The sequence below is a fragment of the Phyllobates terribilis genome, unplaced genomic scaffold (genome assembly GCF_046119375.1).
Source record: "Phyllobates terribilis strain yellow unplaced genomic scaffold, ASM4611937v1 Scaffold_9__5_contigs__length_417890890, whole genome shotgun sequence".
Taxonomy (NCBI): Eukaryota; Metazoa; Chordata; class Amphibia; order Anura; family Dendrobatidae; genus Phyllobates; species Phyllobates terribilis.
Genome location: NW_027362769.1, coordinates 179,705,128 through 179,721,864, shown reverse-complemented (window position 1 = coordinate 179,721,864; position 16,737 = coordinate 179,705,128). Strand labels below are relative to the sequence as shown.

General features: G+C 47.7%; 1 protein-coding gene across 1 annotated transcript in view; it reads left to right on the top strand.

The window, feature by feature from the left end:
* The first annotated feature begins 11,038 nt into the window (after positions 1–11,038).
* The window catches only part of XRCC5 (X-ray repair cross complementing 5), a 39,278-nt gene continuing 33,579 nt past the window's right edge, over positions 11,039–16,737 (top strand). Inside the window, exons 1-5 of the mRNA XM_073647467.1 lie at positions 11,039–11,152; positions 11,990–12,103; positions 14,799–14,982; positions 15,917–15,965; positions 16,297–16,419. Of these exons, the coding sequence (XP_073503568.1) occupies positions 11,135–11,152; positions 11,990–12,103; positions 14,799–14,982; positions 15,917–15,965; positions 16,297–16,419 (488 nt within the window). The 5' untranslated portion in view covers positions 11,039–11,134. The remainder of the gene's footprint in view (positions 11,153–11,989; positions 12,104–14,798; positions 14,983–15,916; positions 15,966–16,296; positions 16,420–16,737) is intronic.

The window sequence follows — 16,737 nt, the reverse complement described above, 5'->3', positions numbered from 1 at the left end:
CATTTCCTCTTTTGGACACAAATTGCTTTAAGTTTCCGGTCTTGACACTTTGATGTCTTCCTTGGTCTACCAGTATGTTTGCCTATAACAACCTTCCCATGCTGTTTGTATTGGGTCCAGATTTTAGACATAGCTGACGGTGAACAACCAACATCTTTTGCAACATTGCGTGATGATTTACCTTCTTTTAAGAGTTTGATAATCCTCTCCTTTGTTTGAATTGACATCTCTCGTGTTGGAGCCATGATTCATGTCAGTCCACTTGGTGCAACAGCTCTCCAAGGTGTGATCACTCCTTTTTAGATGCAGACTAACGAGTGGATCTAATTTGATGCAGGTGTTAGTTTTGGAAATGAAAATTTACAGGGTGATTCCATAATTTTTTCCCTCTGCTTGGTCTGAAAAAAATTGTAATCTTGATTTCTTTTAGTGTTTCTTAAAGCCCTAAAGTTGCCATTTGAAATGACTTTAGTTTTGTGCCATGTCTGTGATCTGCTTTTTTTCAACAACAATAAACAACTGAATGAACATCCTTCGAGCCCGGTGATTCCATAATTTTTGCCAGGGGTTGTACTCTCATCAGAGCTGTGCCTGACCTGCAGGACTCCACCAGGTGAGCAGATTCCATCCACTCTCCCGTTTCTTATCACCGGGACTTCACCATGGAGCCTCCGATTTTGTCTTCTAGAATATTACAATAAGGGCCCTGTGCTCTGTATACGCCCCTGACTATAAATTCCAGCCTGGAATGGCTGATAACAGAGAACAATAGAATGTATTCATCTGTTGTACTGACAGCCTCTCTCCAGCCTGAAATGGCTGATAACAGAGAGAACAACAGATTGCATTCATCAGCTCTGCCATGGACACCACAGATCACTACTGGCAGACCGGTCTGGGCTCACACAAATGCAGCGCTGTCTGGCTCCTATGAATCCGCCATTGTTCTGCGCCTTTGCATGCAGAGAGGAAGATGCAGGAGAACCAGGATAAAGCCGTCTGTGGCCAGAGACCGGGCCAGGGGTCTCATTACTGTCTCACGGTGCAGTCCAGACAATGGCCTCAGCGCAGATATCACCCCCATGCCTCTGCTGCAGAATATTCCCTCTCTATACGACTCATCTCAGATCTGATATTAATTGATAAATACATTTGCAGAAATGTCTGCTCGTTTCATACTGATGTTACATTTCATCATCCTCCACTCACATCCAAAGCTGCAATCAGACTTTGGAGGGTTTATTGATAGTCTCTGCTGCCCCCTGATGGGATTTAATGAGAACGTTGCTCTGTGTAATACGGCCCCTGCACCTTTTTCTATTTCTTATATAGTGCCTTCTACGATGGCATCAGCAGCATTCTGAGATTTCAGCTGTGAAGTATTAATCAACTTTATGTGACAGTCTAATGAATTGTTGATGCAGCTTTGGATGTGACTAGAGTATTAAAATGCTTTGAAGGCACAGCTATGACAGTCATAGAAAAAAAAAATGGTGGTGTCTAATCTGTAAATATATTTCTTTATCTTTTCTTCTTGTTCTAGAACATATTGTGACCCTGAAAAAGTCAATGCGAACAACAAGACGTAGTATGATGCTTCTATTCCCGGCTTATTGCTGCACAGTATTGAAGAAAAAATACTATTATGTGGAAACCATCAATAAGTAGGGTAGTTGCTGCTGACAGATCTCACTGTGGCTTTATCTATATGTTAGTTCTGACTAGTTCTGCCCAATAACAGATGAACGTCCACATAATCTGGGAGCACATGTAATAGATGTGTATGGGAACAAGAAACAACCTACAAATTCTGTCTGCACGTTCACCACCTGAGCTACACAGAAGGGGCTTAAACTACCAAGCAGCTCTGTCAGTAGCAGCTTACTGACTGTTTCCAGTGTAAAAAATACGATTTTCTACAAACTCAGAATATGTGAACAGTTAAAAAGTTAATGATACATTGTTACTATATACATGAGATTTCACTGATGTTTGATTCTTACTGACATGATAATGACACATTGATAAAGATGCACTTTCACTTTCAAAAAGTATTCACACCCCTTGAACTTTTCCACATTAGATCCACAAACGTAAATGTATTTTATTGGGATTTTCGGTGATAACACAAGGTAACAAGTATTTGTGATGTGTAAAGGAAATGATCAAGATCGATCTTCCTACAGAGCGTTCATCCATCAAGTCGCCATGGCTCCAGATCAAGCTGAAGGTCGTTAATAATAATAATAATAATAATAATAATAAAACGAAAATGATACGAGGTTTTCTAATTATTTAAAAAATATCAATCTGAACATTGTGCCGTACATTTGTATTCAGCCCCTGTAGTCTGATGCCCCTAAATAATATCCTGAGTGACTACTTTCCTCCGGCATCATGAAAATCAAGGAGCCCAACAGACAGGTCAAGGATAAAATGGTGGAGAAGAGTAAACAGGGTTAGGTTATAAAAAAAAATAGCCCAAGGTCTGAACATGTCACAGAGCACTGTTCAATCCATCATACAAAAATGGAAGGAGTATGACACAACTGCAAACTACAGAGAAATGGCCGTCCACGTACACGGACATCCAAAGCAAGGAGAACACTAATGAGAGAAACAGCCAAGAGGCCCATGGTCACTGGAGGAGCTGCAGATCCACAGCTCAGGGGGGAGAATCTGTCCACTGGACGACTATTAGTTATGTACTCTACAAATCTGGCCTTTATAAGAGAGTGGAAAGAAGCCATTTATGAAAGCCATGAGAAGTCCCATGTAGGGTGCACAGCAAGCATGTGGAAGAAAGGGCTCTGCTCAGATGAGACCAAAGGAGAATTGTTTGGGTAAAATGCAAAACACTGCACATCACCCTGAAAACACCATCCCCACCGTCACACATGGTGGTGGCCACATTCTGCTGTGGGGAGGCTTTTCTTCAGCAGGGGCAGGGAAGCAGGTCAGAGCCGATGAGAAGATGGATGGAGCTAAATACAGGACAATCCTGGAGGAAAACCTGTTAGAGGCTGCAGGAGACCTGAGACTGGGATGTAGCTTCACCTCCCAGCAGGACAACGACCCTCAACATCCTGCCAGAGCTACAATGGAGGGTTTAGATCAGAGCATATTCCTGTGTGTGAGCGGCGCAGCCACAGTCCAAACCCAAATCCCAGAGAATCTGTGACAAGACGTGAAAATTACTGATCACAGATGTCTCCATCCGATCACTGAGCGAGAGCGAGTGTGCAAAGTTGGAGAGACAGACCCCAAAAGACTGCAGGGAAAGGAGAGTGAGACAGACCCTAAAAGACTGCAGAGAAAGCTGAGAGAGAGAGACCCCAAAAGACTGCAGAGAATGCTGAGAGACAGACCCAGGGCTGCCTCCAGGAATTTCAGGGCCCCATACTGGCAAAATTTTGGTGCCCCCTTGAGACTCCGCAGTGAGTGATCATAAGTGACATTATACACGGAAGCTCTATATATAGTGTACAGGTAATACAGTGATCACCAGTGACATTATACATGGGAGCTCTGTATATAGTGTACAGGTAATACAGTGATCACCAGTGACATTATACATGGGAGCTCTGTATATAGTGTACAGGTAATACAGTGATCACCAGTGACATTATACATGGGAGCTCTGTATATAGTGTCAGAGTAGAGGTAATACAGTGATCACCAGTGACATTATACACAGGAGCTCTGTATATAGTATCAGTGTACAGGTAATACAGTGATCACCAGTGACATTATACACAGGAGCTCTGTATATAGTGTCAGTGTAGAGGTAATACAGTGATCACCAGTGACATTATACATGGGAGCTCTGTATATAGTGTATAGGTAATACAGTGATCACCAGTGACATTATACACGGAAGCTCTATATATAGTGTACAGGTAATACAGTGATCACCAGTGACATTATACATGGGAGCTCTGTATATAGTGTATAGGTAATACAGTGATCACCAGTGACATTATACACGGAAGCTCTATATATAGTGTACAGGTAATACAGTGATCACCAGTGACATTATACACAGGAGCTCTGTACATAGTATATAGTGTCAGTGTACAGATAACACACTGACTCACCGGTGACGTCTCTAGGTGAAGTTCTTCATCTTTGCTTTTCTCCTTCATCCGGCGCAGACCGCCATCAATTCTTCCAGCCAGGACTCGTCTCTGCATAAAATACCAGTTATCTAGAGAAAATTCCCCAACTTCTACACTACGCAGCTGAATACAGACGTGCACCCACCATTAATATATAATTAGTCATTATGCAGCCGGCCATTCCAAATATACATTGTAATCCACCACTGTGCCCCCACTAACTACTGTATAGCCATGTTCCCCACCTAATAAATATATAAATTAATTAGAACCTGTGCTCTTTCCCCCAATATATTACCAGTCACACTCCTGCATCCTCAGCGCCCCCCACTCTCCCGATTCATTATATTTACATGCCCCCTCTGCCCTAATTCATTATGTCATGTCCGTGCTCTCCCCACCACCACCCTCTATTCATCATCATTTATTCTCCCCACCCCCAATTCCCCGTGCGCTCTTCCCACCCTCTATGTGCTCATCCCCAAGACCATTTAATTAATTCTATTTAAAAAAATAAAGTTGTCATCCTTACCTCTCATACGATCCCTGCAGCTGTGCAGGCATCCTGGCGCGGCTCCGCTCTCTGCAGGTGCGTACGGGATGAGTCATTGCATACGCACCTTCACTAGAGTGTCACAGGGGAGGAGGGACCCCCTTGGATCTGCTGCACAGCCGTTCAGAGTTGAATGGCTGTGAACGCTCCGGGGGTCCCTGCACCAGGAGAGGTACACCGCCGGGTTCTCCGTGCGTACGCGATGTCACCTGACCAGAAGTCTGCAGAAGTATGAGGGAGCTGCGCAGCTCCGGCAAGGACTTAGCGCTGAGGTGTGTGCCGTCTAAGGTGGCGCCCCGGCGCTCGGCACTTTGCTACTGCATGGGCCCCCGTGAGTAGAAGCACAAGAGGTCGGGGCCCCCCTCTGTACTGCTGCTCACGGGGCCCCATACAGCAGTAAGGGCAGAAATGCCCTGATGGCGGCCCTGGACAGACCCCCAAAAGACTGGAGAGAAAAGAGAGAGTCAGACCCCAAAAGACTGCAGCAGGGATAGGTGGGAGAGACAGACCCCAAAAGACTGCAGAGAAAAGAGAGAGACAGACCCCAAAAGACTGCAGCAAAGAAAGCTGGAAAGAAAGACCCCAAAAGACTGCAGGGAAAAGAGAGAGACAGACCCCAAAAGACTGCAGAGAAAAGAGAGAGACAGACCCCAAAAGACTGCAGCAAAGAAAGCTGGAGAGACAGACCCCAAAAAACTGCAGAGAAAAGAGAGAGACAGACCCCAAAAGACTGCAGCAAAGAAAGCTGGAGAGACAGACCCCAAAAGACTGCAGCAGGGAAAGGTGGGAGAGACAGACCCCAAAAGACTGCAGAGAAAAGAGAGCGACAGACCCCAAAAAACTGCAGAGAAAGGTGGTCCTACAAAGTTCAGATATATATTTGTAAGATATTTAGAAAACCTCATATAATTTCCTTTACACGTCACAAACACTTGTGTTGGTATCACATAAAATCCCAATAAAATACATTTAAGTTTGTGTAATGTCAAAATATGTGGAACAGTTCAAAGGGTGTGAAGACTTTTTCAAGGCACTGTATATATTCTCTTTTGTGGGAAAAGAAAAACTTCTGTTTACCTAATGTGATGTACAGGAGTCGCCCCCATACTGACTGCGCAGACCCCGACGATAATGTCCGACAGAAAGTGACTGCTCCTGGTGGACAGAGTAATGTATCCTGTGGTCGAGTACAGCACATAGCGTTATAGAAGAAAGAAAACATCTGTGATCACAAAGGATAATGAGATATTTATTATGTTAATTATATAGCGCCATTAATTCCACAGCTTTACAGATATTCTCATCACTGTCCACATCGGGGCTCACAGTCTAAGTCTCTATCAGTCTTTGGAGATTTGAACTATAATTGCCGAAAAATTAAATGTTATTTCCACTGCAACATATAGAAAAATCAATTTGTTGAAAAGACTGTACTGAACAGATCCTGAGTTACCTCCTGTATTATACTCCAGAGCTGCACTCACTATTCTGCTGGTGTAGACACTGTGTACATACATTACATTACTGATCCTGAGTTACCTCCTGTATTATACTCCAGAGCTGCACTCACTATTCTGCTGGTGGAGTCACTGTGTACATACATTACATTACTGATCCTGTACTGATCCTGAGTTACCTCCTGTATTATACTCCAGAGCTGCACTCACTATTCTGCTGGTGCAGTCACTGTGTACATGCATTACATTACTGATCCTGAGTTACATCATGTATTATACTCCAGAGCTGCACTGACTATTCTGCTGGTGCAGTCACTGTGTACATACATTACATTACTGATCCTGAGTTACATCCTGTATTATCCTCCAGAGCTGCACTCACTATTCTGCTGGTGCAGTCACTGTGTATATACATTACATTACTGATCCTGTACTGATCCTGAGTTACCTCCTGTATTATACTCCAGAGCTGCACTCACTATTCTGCTGGTGCAGTCACTGTGTACATGCATTACATTACTGATGCTGAGTTACATCATGTATTATACTCCAGAGCTGCACTCACTATTCTGCTGGTGCAGTCACTGTGTACATACATTACATTACTGATCCTGAGTTACATCCTGTATTATCCTCCAGAGCTGCACTCACTATTCTGCTGGTGCAGTCACTGTGTACATACATTACATTACTTATCCTGTACTGATCCTGAGTTACCTCCTGTATTATACTCCAGAGCTGCACTCACTATTCTGCTGGTGCAGTCACTGTGTACATGCATTACATTACTGATCCTGAGTTACATCATGTATTATACTCCAGAGCTGCACTCACTATTCTGCTGGTGCAGTCACTGTGTACATACATTACATTAATGATCCTGAGTTACATCCTGTATTATACTCCAGAGCTGCACTCACTATTCTGCTGGTGCAGTCACTGTGTACATACATCACATTACTGATCCTGAGTTACATCCTGTATTATACTCCAGAGCTGCACTCACTACTCTGCTGGTGCTGTCACTGAGTACATACATTACATTACTGATCCTGAGTTACATCCTGTATTATACTCCAGAGCTGCACTCACTATTCTGATGGTGCAGTCACTGTGTACATACATTACATTACTGATCCTGAGTTACATCCTGTATTATACCCCAGAGCTGCACTCACTATTCTTCTGGTGCAGTCACTGTGTACATACATTACATTACTGATTCTGAGTTACCTCCTGTGTTATACCCCAGAGCTGCACTCACTATTCTGCTGGTGCAGTCACTGTGTACATACATTACATTACTGATCCTGAGTTACCTCCTGTGTTATACTCCAGAGCTGCACTCACTATTCTGCTGGTGCAGTCACTGTGTACAGACATTACATTACTGATCCTGAGTTACATCCTGTATTATACCCCAGAGCTGCACTCACTATTCTTCTGGTGCAGTCACTGTGTACATACATTACATTACTGATTCTGAGTTACCTCCTGTGTTATACCCCAGAGCTGCACTCACTATTCTGCTGGTGCAGTCACTTGTACATACATTACATTACTGATCCTGAGTTACATCCTGTATTATACTCCAGAGCTGCACTCACTATTCTGCTGGTGCAGTCACTGTGTACATACATTACATTACTGATCCTGTACTGATCCTGAGTTAACTCCTGCATTATACCCCAGAGCTGCACTCACTATTCCGCTGGTAGAGTCACTGTGTACATACATTACATTACTGATCCTGTACTGATCCTGAGTTACCTCCTGTATTATACCCCAGAGCTGCACTCATTATTCTGCTGCTGCAGTTCCTGTGTACATATATTACATTACTGATCCTGAGTTACATCCTGTATTATCCTCCAGAGCTGCACTCACTATTCTGCTGGTGCAGTCACTGTGTACATACATTACATTACTGATCCTGAGTTACATCCTGTATTATACTCCAGAGCTGCACTCACTATTCTGCTGCTGCAGACACTGTGTACATACATTACATTACTGATCCTGAGTTGCATCCTGTATTATACTCCAGAGCTGCACTCACTATTCTGCTGGTGCAGTCACTGTGTACATACATTACATTACTGATCCTGAGTTACATCCCGTATTATACTCCAGAGCTGCACTCACTATTCTGCTGGTGCAGTCACTGTGTAAATACATTACATTACTGATCCTGTGTTACATCCTGTATTATACCCCAGAGCTGCACTCACTATTCTGCTGCTGCAGTCACTGTGTACATACATTACATTACTGATCCTGAGTTACCTCCTGTATTATACTCCAGAGCTGCACTCACTATTCTGCTGGTGCAGTCACTGTGTACATACATTACATTACTGATCCTGAGTTACCTCCTGTATTATACTCCAGAGCTGCACTCACTATTCTGCTGGTGCAGTCACTGTGTACATACATTACATAGAATCATAGAATCATAGAATGGTAGAGTTGGAAGGGACCTCCTGGGTCATCTGGTCCAACCCCCTGCTCAAAGCAGGATTCACTAGATCATCTCAGACAGATGTCTGTCCAGCCTCTGTTTGAAGACGTCCATTGAAGGGGAACTCACCACCTCTCGTGGCAGCCTGTTCCACTCATTAATCACCCTAACTGTCAAAAAGTTTTTTCTAATATCTAATCTGTGTCTCCTCCCATTTAGTTTCATCCCATTGCTTCTAGTCTTTCCTTGTGCAAATGAGAATAAAGATGATCCTTCTACAATGTGACAGCCCTTGACATATTTGTAGACAGCTATTAAGTCTCCTCTCAGTCTTCTTTTTTGCAAGCTAAACATTCCCAAATCCTGCAACCGTTCCTCATAGGACATGGTTTGCAGACCAGTCACCATTCTGGTCGCTCTTCTCTGAACTTGCTCCAGTTTGTCTATGTCTTTTTTAAAATGTGGTGCCCAAAACTGTACACAGTATTCCAGATGAGGTCTGACCAAAGAGGAGTAAAGACCGATAATGACTTCACGTGATCTAGACTGTATGCTTCTGTTAATACATCCCAGAATTGTATTTGCCTTTTTTGCTGCTGCATCACACTGTTGACTCATGTCCAGTCTATGATCTATTAGTATACCTAAGTCTTTTTCACATGTACTGTTGCTTAGCTCTATTCCTCCCATTCTGTATATGCTTTTTTCATTTTTATTGCCCAGATGTAGTACTTTGCATTTTTCCCTGTTAAAAACCATTCTGTTGGTTGCTGCCCACTGCTCCAGTTTATTTAGGTCTTTTTGAATCCTCTCTCTCTCTTCTCTAGTATTAGCTATCCCTCCTACATCACTGATCCTGAGTTGCATCCTGTATTATACTCCAGAGCTGCACTCACTATTCTGCTGGTGCAGTCACTGTGTACATACATTACTGATCCTGAGTTACATCCTGTATTATACTCCAGAGCTGCACTCACTATTCTGCTGGTGCAGTCACTGTGTACATACATTACATTACTGATCCTGAGTTACATCCTGTATTATACTCCAGAGCTGCACTCACTATTCTGCTGGTGCAGTCACTGTGTACATACATTACATTACTGATCCTGAGTTACATCCTGTATTATCCTCCAGAGCTGCACTCACTATTCTGCTGGTGCAGTCACTGTGTACATACATTACATTGCTGATCCTGAGTTACATCCTGTATTATACTCCAGAGCTGCACTCACTATTCTGCTGGTGGAGTCACTGTGTACATACATTACATTACTGATCCTGAGTTACATCCTGTATTATACTCCAGAGCTGCACTCACTATTCTGCTGGTGCAGTCACTGTGTACATACATTACATTACTGATCCTGAGTTACCTCCTGTATTATACCCCAGAGCTGCACTCACTATTCTGCTGGTGCACTCACTGTGTACATACATTACATTATTGATCCTGAGTTACATCCTGTATTATACTCCAGAGCTGCACTCACTATTCTGCTGGTGCAGTCACTGTGTACATACATTACATTACTGATCCTGAGTTACATCCTGTATTATACTCCAGAGCTGCACTCACTATTCTGCTGGTGCAGTCACTGTGTACATACATTACATTACTGATCCTGAGTTACCTCCTGTATTATACCCCAGAGCTGCACTCACTATTCTGCTGGTGCAGTCACTGTGTACATACATTACATTACTGATCCAGAGTTACCTCCTGTATTATACTCCAGAGCTGCACTCACTATTCTGCTGGTGCAGTCACTGTGTACATACATTACATTATTGATCCTGAGTTACATCCTGTATTATACTCCAGAGCTGCACTCACTATTCTGCGGGTGCAGTCACTGTGTACATACATTACATTATTGATCCTGAGTTACATCCTGTATTATACTCCAGAGCTGCACTCACTATTTTGCTGGTGCACTCACTGTGTACATACATTACATTACTGATGCTGAGTTACCTCCTGTATTATACTCCAGAGCTGCACTCACTATTCTGCTGGTGCAGTCACTGTGTACATACATTACATTACTGATCCTGAGTTACATCCTGTATTATACTCCAGAGCTGCACTCACTATTCTGCTGGTGCAGTCTCTGTGTACATACATTACATTACTGATCCTGAGTTACATCCTGTATTATACTCCAGAGCTGCACTCACTATTCTGCGGGTGCAGTCTCTGTGTACATACATTACATTACTGATCCTGAGTTACATCCTGTATTATACTCCAGAGCTGCACTCACTATTCTGCTGGTGCAGTCACTGTGTACATACATTACTGATCCTGAGTTACCTCCAATATTATCCTCCAGAGCTGCACTCACTATTCTGCGATTATGATGCAGACACTGAGATAGAATTTGTGGAGACTTCATGTACCTGACCTCAGCCAGTTCTACATGCAGAGATTCCCATACTGGCCTCTAGGGGCCGCTGCGCGCTCATCTCTCAGTCTCGGAACCTACTTTTTTGTTGTCTGTAGACGGCGGAAGACTAATACGAGACACAAACGGAAAAAAACATGGCGCGGGCGGGAAAGGTATGAAATCCGGGACTATTCCGCTGCTGGCATCAGAGGGTCGGCGTCAGAGCCGGAGCTGTGGTGTTACGTCACACATGTGGCTCGCATCCTTGTTCTGGGCGCTGCTGCATTACTATAGTCCAGGCAATAGACGCGCTGTGTTACTGTTATACGGCCCTGCTTGCACATAGATCCGGCGTGTACAGTGTTATCCTGCTCTGCAGATCAGAGGCTCGGCAGACAACTAACGCGCGACGCAGACAAGTCCGGGCAGCTCCCAGTCGGTGCAGTTCCGACGATCATCGCTAGGTGGCGCTCCCGCGCAGCTGATTTCTAATACATGCTCTTTTCTTGCTGTTCCTGCTTTTCACCACCAGATGTCGCTTTAATTTACATATAAATATATATATAATTTTCTTTTCTGTGGTTTGTGTGTGTATATATATATATATATATATATATATATATATATATATATATAAAATATGGGGTGGGGGGTGCTTGATGTCCATCATGGCCACTACTGCAGGTGCCACAGAGGTTCCCCAGCTTTTCTTTAGCATTGCCGAGTGTCAGAGTTCACACATTGTTTTATACATGAATTCCTCTGAAAGCTTTCCAGTATAACCAGGATGGTCTGGCTGCTGTTGTCGATTTATGGTTGTAAGTGATAAAACCTCCCATGGTGGTTGTGCAGTCTAGGGTTTGGGGGATGCCTCCTGTGGGCGCTGAGTGGTGCCCGTGCGGGTGGTCACCCAGCTTTTCCAGACTCTGAAAACTCCTGATAGAGGCGACTCACAGCGGAGTGTATGATGGCCCCGGCGATTTTACGGTTTGGTCCTGTTTTCTCCGCAGACGGCGATAGTTCTGTGTATGGACGTCGGACTCGCCATGAGTCACTCCCATCGGGGGGAAGAGACGCCATTCGAACAGGCGAAGAAAGTCATGACGCTGTTTGTTCAGAGACAGGTAAAGGCGAGTGCCTCACTATGACTTACTGCCAGGAGGAGCTGGAGGAGGGTCTGATGGTCACTGCCAGGAGGAGCTGGAGGAGGGTCTGTGATTGACTGCTTGGACGAGTTACTGCTGGGTCTGACGGTGACTGCCAGGAGGAGGGTCTGTGATTGACTGCCTGGAGGAGTGACTGCCAGGAGGAGTTAGTGCTGGGTCTGATGGTCACTGCCAGGAGGAGCTAGCGCTGGGTCTGACGGTCACTGCCAGGAGGAGTTAGTGCTGGGTCTGACGGTCACTGCCAGGAGGAGTTAGTGCTGGGTCTGACTGTCACTGCCAGGAGGAGCTAGCGCTGGGTCTGACTGTCACTGCCAGGAGGAGCTAGCGCTGGGTCTGACGGTCACTGCCAGGAGGAGTTAGCGCTGGGTCTGACGGGTCACTGCCAGGAGGAGTTAGTGCTGGGTCTGACTGGTCACTGCCAGGAGGAGTTAGTGCTGGGTCTGACTGGTCACTGCCAGGAGGAGTTAGTGCTGGGTCTGACGGGTCACTGCCAGGAGGAGTTAGTGCTGGGTCTGACGGGTCACTGCCAGGAGGAGTTAGTGCTGGGTCTGACGGGTCACTGCCAGGAGGAGTTAGTGCTGGGTCTGACGGGTCACTGCCAGGAGGAGTTAGTGCTGGGTCTGACGGGTCACTGCCAGGAGGAGTTAGTGCTGGGTCTGACGGGTCACTGCCAGGAGGAGTTAGTGCTGGGTCTGACGGGTCACTGCCAGGAGGAGTTAGTGCTGGGTCTGACGGGTCACTGCCAGGAGGAGTTAGTGCTGGGTCTGACGGGTCACTGCCAGGAGGAGTTAGTGCTGGGTCTGACGGGTCACTGCCAGGAGGAGTTAGTGCTGGGTCTGACGGGTCACTGCCAGGAGGAGTTAGTGCTGGGTCTGACGGGTCACTGCCAGGAGGAGTTAGTGCTGGGTCTGACGGGTCACTGCCAGGAGGAGTTAGTGCTGGGTCTGACGGGTCACTGCCAGGAGGAGTTAGTGCTGGGTCTGACGGGTCACTGCCAGGAGGAGTTAGTGCTGGGTCTGACGGGTCACTGCCAGGAGGAGTTAGTGCTGGGTCTGACGGGTCACTGCCAGGAGGAGTTAGTGCTGGGTCTGACGGGTCACTGCCAGGAGGAGTTAGTGCTGGGTCTGACGGGTCACTGCCAGGAGGAGTTAGTGCTGGGTCTGACGGGTCACTGCCAGGAGGAGTTAGTGCTGGGTCTGACGGGTCACTGCCAAGAGGAGTTAGTGCTGGGTCTGATGGGTCACTGCCAGGAGAAGTTAGTGCTGGGTCTGACGGTGACTGCCAGGAGGAGCTGAGGGGGGAATAGCTACTAATTTTTAGTTTTAGGCCTAGTGCCCACCATGCAGAAATGCTGTATATTTTTTACGCTTCTCCCTGGCTGGAAAAACGCATGCGGATTGTGCATGGGGATTGTGCATGGGGATTGTGCATGGGGATTGTGCATGGGGATTGTGCATGGGGATTGTGCATGGGGATTGTGCATGGGGATTGCGCATGGGGATTGCGCATGGGGATTGCGCATGGGGATTGCGCATGGGGATTGCGCATGGGGATTGCGCATGGGGATTGCGCATGGGGATTGCGCATGGGGATTGCGCATGCGGATTGCGCATGCGGATTGTGCATGCGGATTGTGCATGCGGATTGTACATGTGTTTTTCCTGCCAGGGACATGCGGATGTGAAGCGTTCCTCTCTTGCATTTCCGCATGCGGGTTGACAAGCGATTTTAGCATCACTTGGAAAGTGCTTGACAACTTGGTCACACTATATAAATCCATGCAACCAGCAACCGGCATATATAGTGTGACCTGAGAGAGTGGTAAAAAATAAATCTATACTTATCTTCTGATGGCCCCCGCAGTCTTGCTTCGCTCGGTCCCGGCTGCCGGCAGATTGCGGTACACTGAAGGACCTGCCGTCACATGACTATGACGTCAGCGCAGGTCCTTCATTCCATCGCGAACTGCCGCCAAGCAAGGAGGAGCGCACCGGGGGCCATCAGAAGGTAAATATAATGTATATTTTTTATTTTATTCTTTTTTTACAGGTTCTATGGTTCCCGGGTCCGGAGGAGAGTCTCCTGTCCTCCACACCCGGGTACCATCCGCACATTGAAACGCATGGATTCTGCATGTACAGATGGAGTGATGCGGATTCCATGCGTTCCAATGCAAGTCAATGGCGGCGAAAGCGCAGCGCTTCCGCAAAATAATTGGTAATGCTGTGTTTTTTTCCGCAGTGGAAATTTCCGCAGCATGTACACAGCACAGCGGATTATCATTGGGGAACATGGCAGGCCTTCTACCAAGCGTTTTTTAAGCGTTTCTGCAGCTGTTTTGCCGCTGCATAAACGCTTAAAAACCGCATCGTGGGCACACAGCCTTCTCCATTGAAGATCATTTGCGCTTTCTATCCTGCACTGACACATTGTAACAAACTGTGAGGACAAGAGAGAGGATTGTGCTGCTGATGTGAGATTCTCAGAGGACGGGTTACAATTGTACCAAACCCTCAGCTGTATTGATTAGATAGGGATATTGCGTCCGTGCACTGACAGCCAGCAGAGGTGTTTCCATTGTCTCCGTATACGGGGACTACAGGTCCCAGCACCTCTGTCCTTCTGTGACTGACGTGTTTCTCCGCTGTTTCAGGTCTTCGCAGAATCCAAGGATGAGGTCGCCGTTGTGCTGTTTGGCACCGATGGCACCGACAACGCGCTGTCGGCTCCGGACCAGTACCAGAACATCACGGTGCAGCGACACCTCCTGCTGCCGGACTTCCAGCTGCTGGAGGAGATCCAGGACGTGATCCAGCCCGGCAACCAGCAGGCCGACTGTATCCTGCCCGGGGGGCTCTCCCCGACTACCACCCCCCAGGGGCTTCATCTCCCCCCTGACTATATCCCCCCCCCCCCACCGACTACCACTCCCAAGGGGCTCTACCCCCCCAACTACTACCCCCAGGGGGGCTTCATCTCCCCCCCGACTATATCCCCCCCTCCCCCACCGACTACCACTCCCGAGGGGCTCCCCCCCCCCCCAACTGACTACCACCCCCAGGGGCTTCATCTGCCCCCCGACTATATCCCCCCCCACCGACTACCACTCCCGAGGGGCTCTACCCCCCCCAACTACCACCCCCAGGGGGGCTTCATCTTCCCCCCGACTATATCCCCCCCTCCCCCACCGACTACCACCCCCGGGGGGCTTCCCCTGACCCCTACCTCCAGCCTCCATGCCCTTTACCCCTGACTCTTTGCTCTGTGGTTATGTGGCAGTGATACATATATAATTTGTGCGATGGTTATTACAGGGTCTCCTCTGTCCGCCGGCGCTCCAGATCTATGTGCGGCCGTGTGTGGGGGTCTGGTCTCACGCTGCCCCCATTACCAGCCATGCTGAGGACTGGAGGCTCCGAGGATGAGGAGGAGAAGGTCGCACTGAGCCTGTAATCACTGCACCAGTTGGTCACACCACACAACTTCGGGGGGTCCCACCTCACAGCTCCTAAGGTCCTACCTCACAGCTCCTGGGGTCCCACCGCGCATCTCTGTGGGGTCGCAACGCACAGCTCCGGGGGTCCCACCAGGGTCCAGAATCCCTTCTCCCACTTACCCCGCTCCTCTGAGGTCCCTTCACCCCCCATTGATCTCAGTCCTGTTCTGCCCCTTCCTGCGCTCCTGTCACCCCCAGCACTGGGATACCCTTGATGAGTTTAATTCCTTTGCACCCCGTGCCTGCGCTCCTCATGTTTTCCTTAACCCTTCCAGTCCTGGACGCCCTGATCGTCTCTATGGATATTCTGCAGAAGGAGACGCTGTAAGTGACCAGTGATGTACGGAGATGTGTGTACAGAAAGTCGGGGGTCAGCGAAAGCTGCAGACCACCACTGCAGAGCTGTAGTGTTGCCTCCAGGGCGCTGCTGTCCCCGGGCTTGGGCAACGGCGGGGCTTGGTGGGCGCTGCCTTGGCTCGGTGGGCGGTGCTGGTGCTCAGTGGGAGATGCCGTTGCCGTGGGCTCAGTGGTCGCTGGTGCTGCTGAGGCTCGGTGGGCACTGCCTTGGCTTGGTGGGCGCTGCCGTTGCCCGGACTCATTGGTCGCTGCTCGTTTCTTTTTTTCATGTGATTTTCGTTGCTTTTCTTTTCCTTAGAGGAAAGAAGTACGAGAAGCTGCACATCGCGGTGCTGACGGACCTGAGCAGCCCCTTCACTGAGGATCAGCTGGAGATCATCATCGCCAACCTGAAGAAAGCCGGCATCACGCTGCAGATCTTGTAGGTGACCGGTACCTGCAGGGGAACTACAGATCCCAGCATATCCACACACAAACATTATTGGGTGTCCAGTATACAAGTAATGCACAATCACCCTATAATGGAGACTTCCCGGCTCTACGACGTTCTTTGTTCCTGTTGCCTCTGCTTGCTGTCAGTGAATGTAACGCTGTGACCTCGGGCTTCAGGCGCGGGCCGCCTCGCCGTGACCTCAGGGCCGCCTTGCCGTGACCTCGGGCTTCAGGCGCGGGCCGCCTCGCCGTGACCTCGGGCTTCAGGCGCGGGCCGCCTCGCCGTGACCTCGGGCTTCAGGCGCGG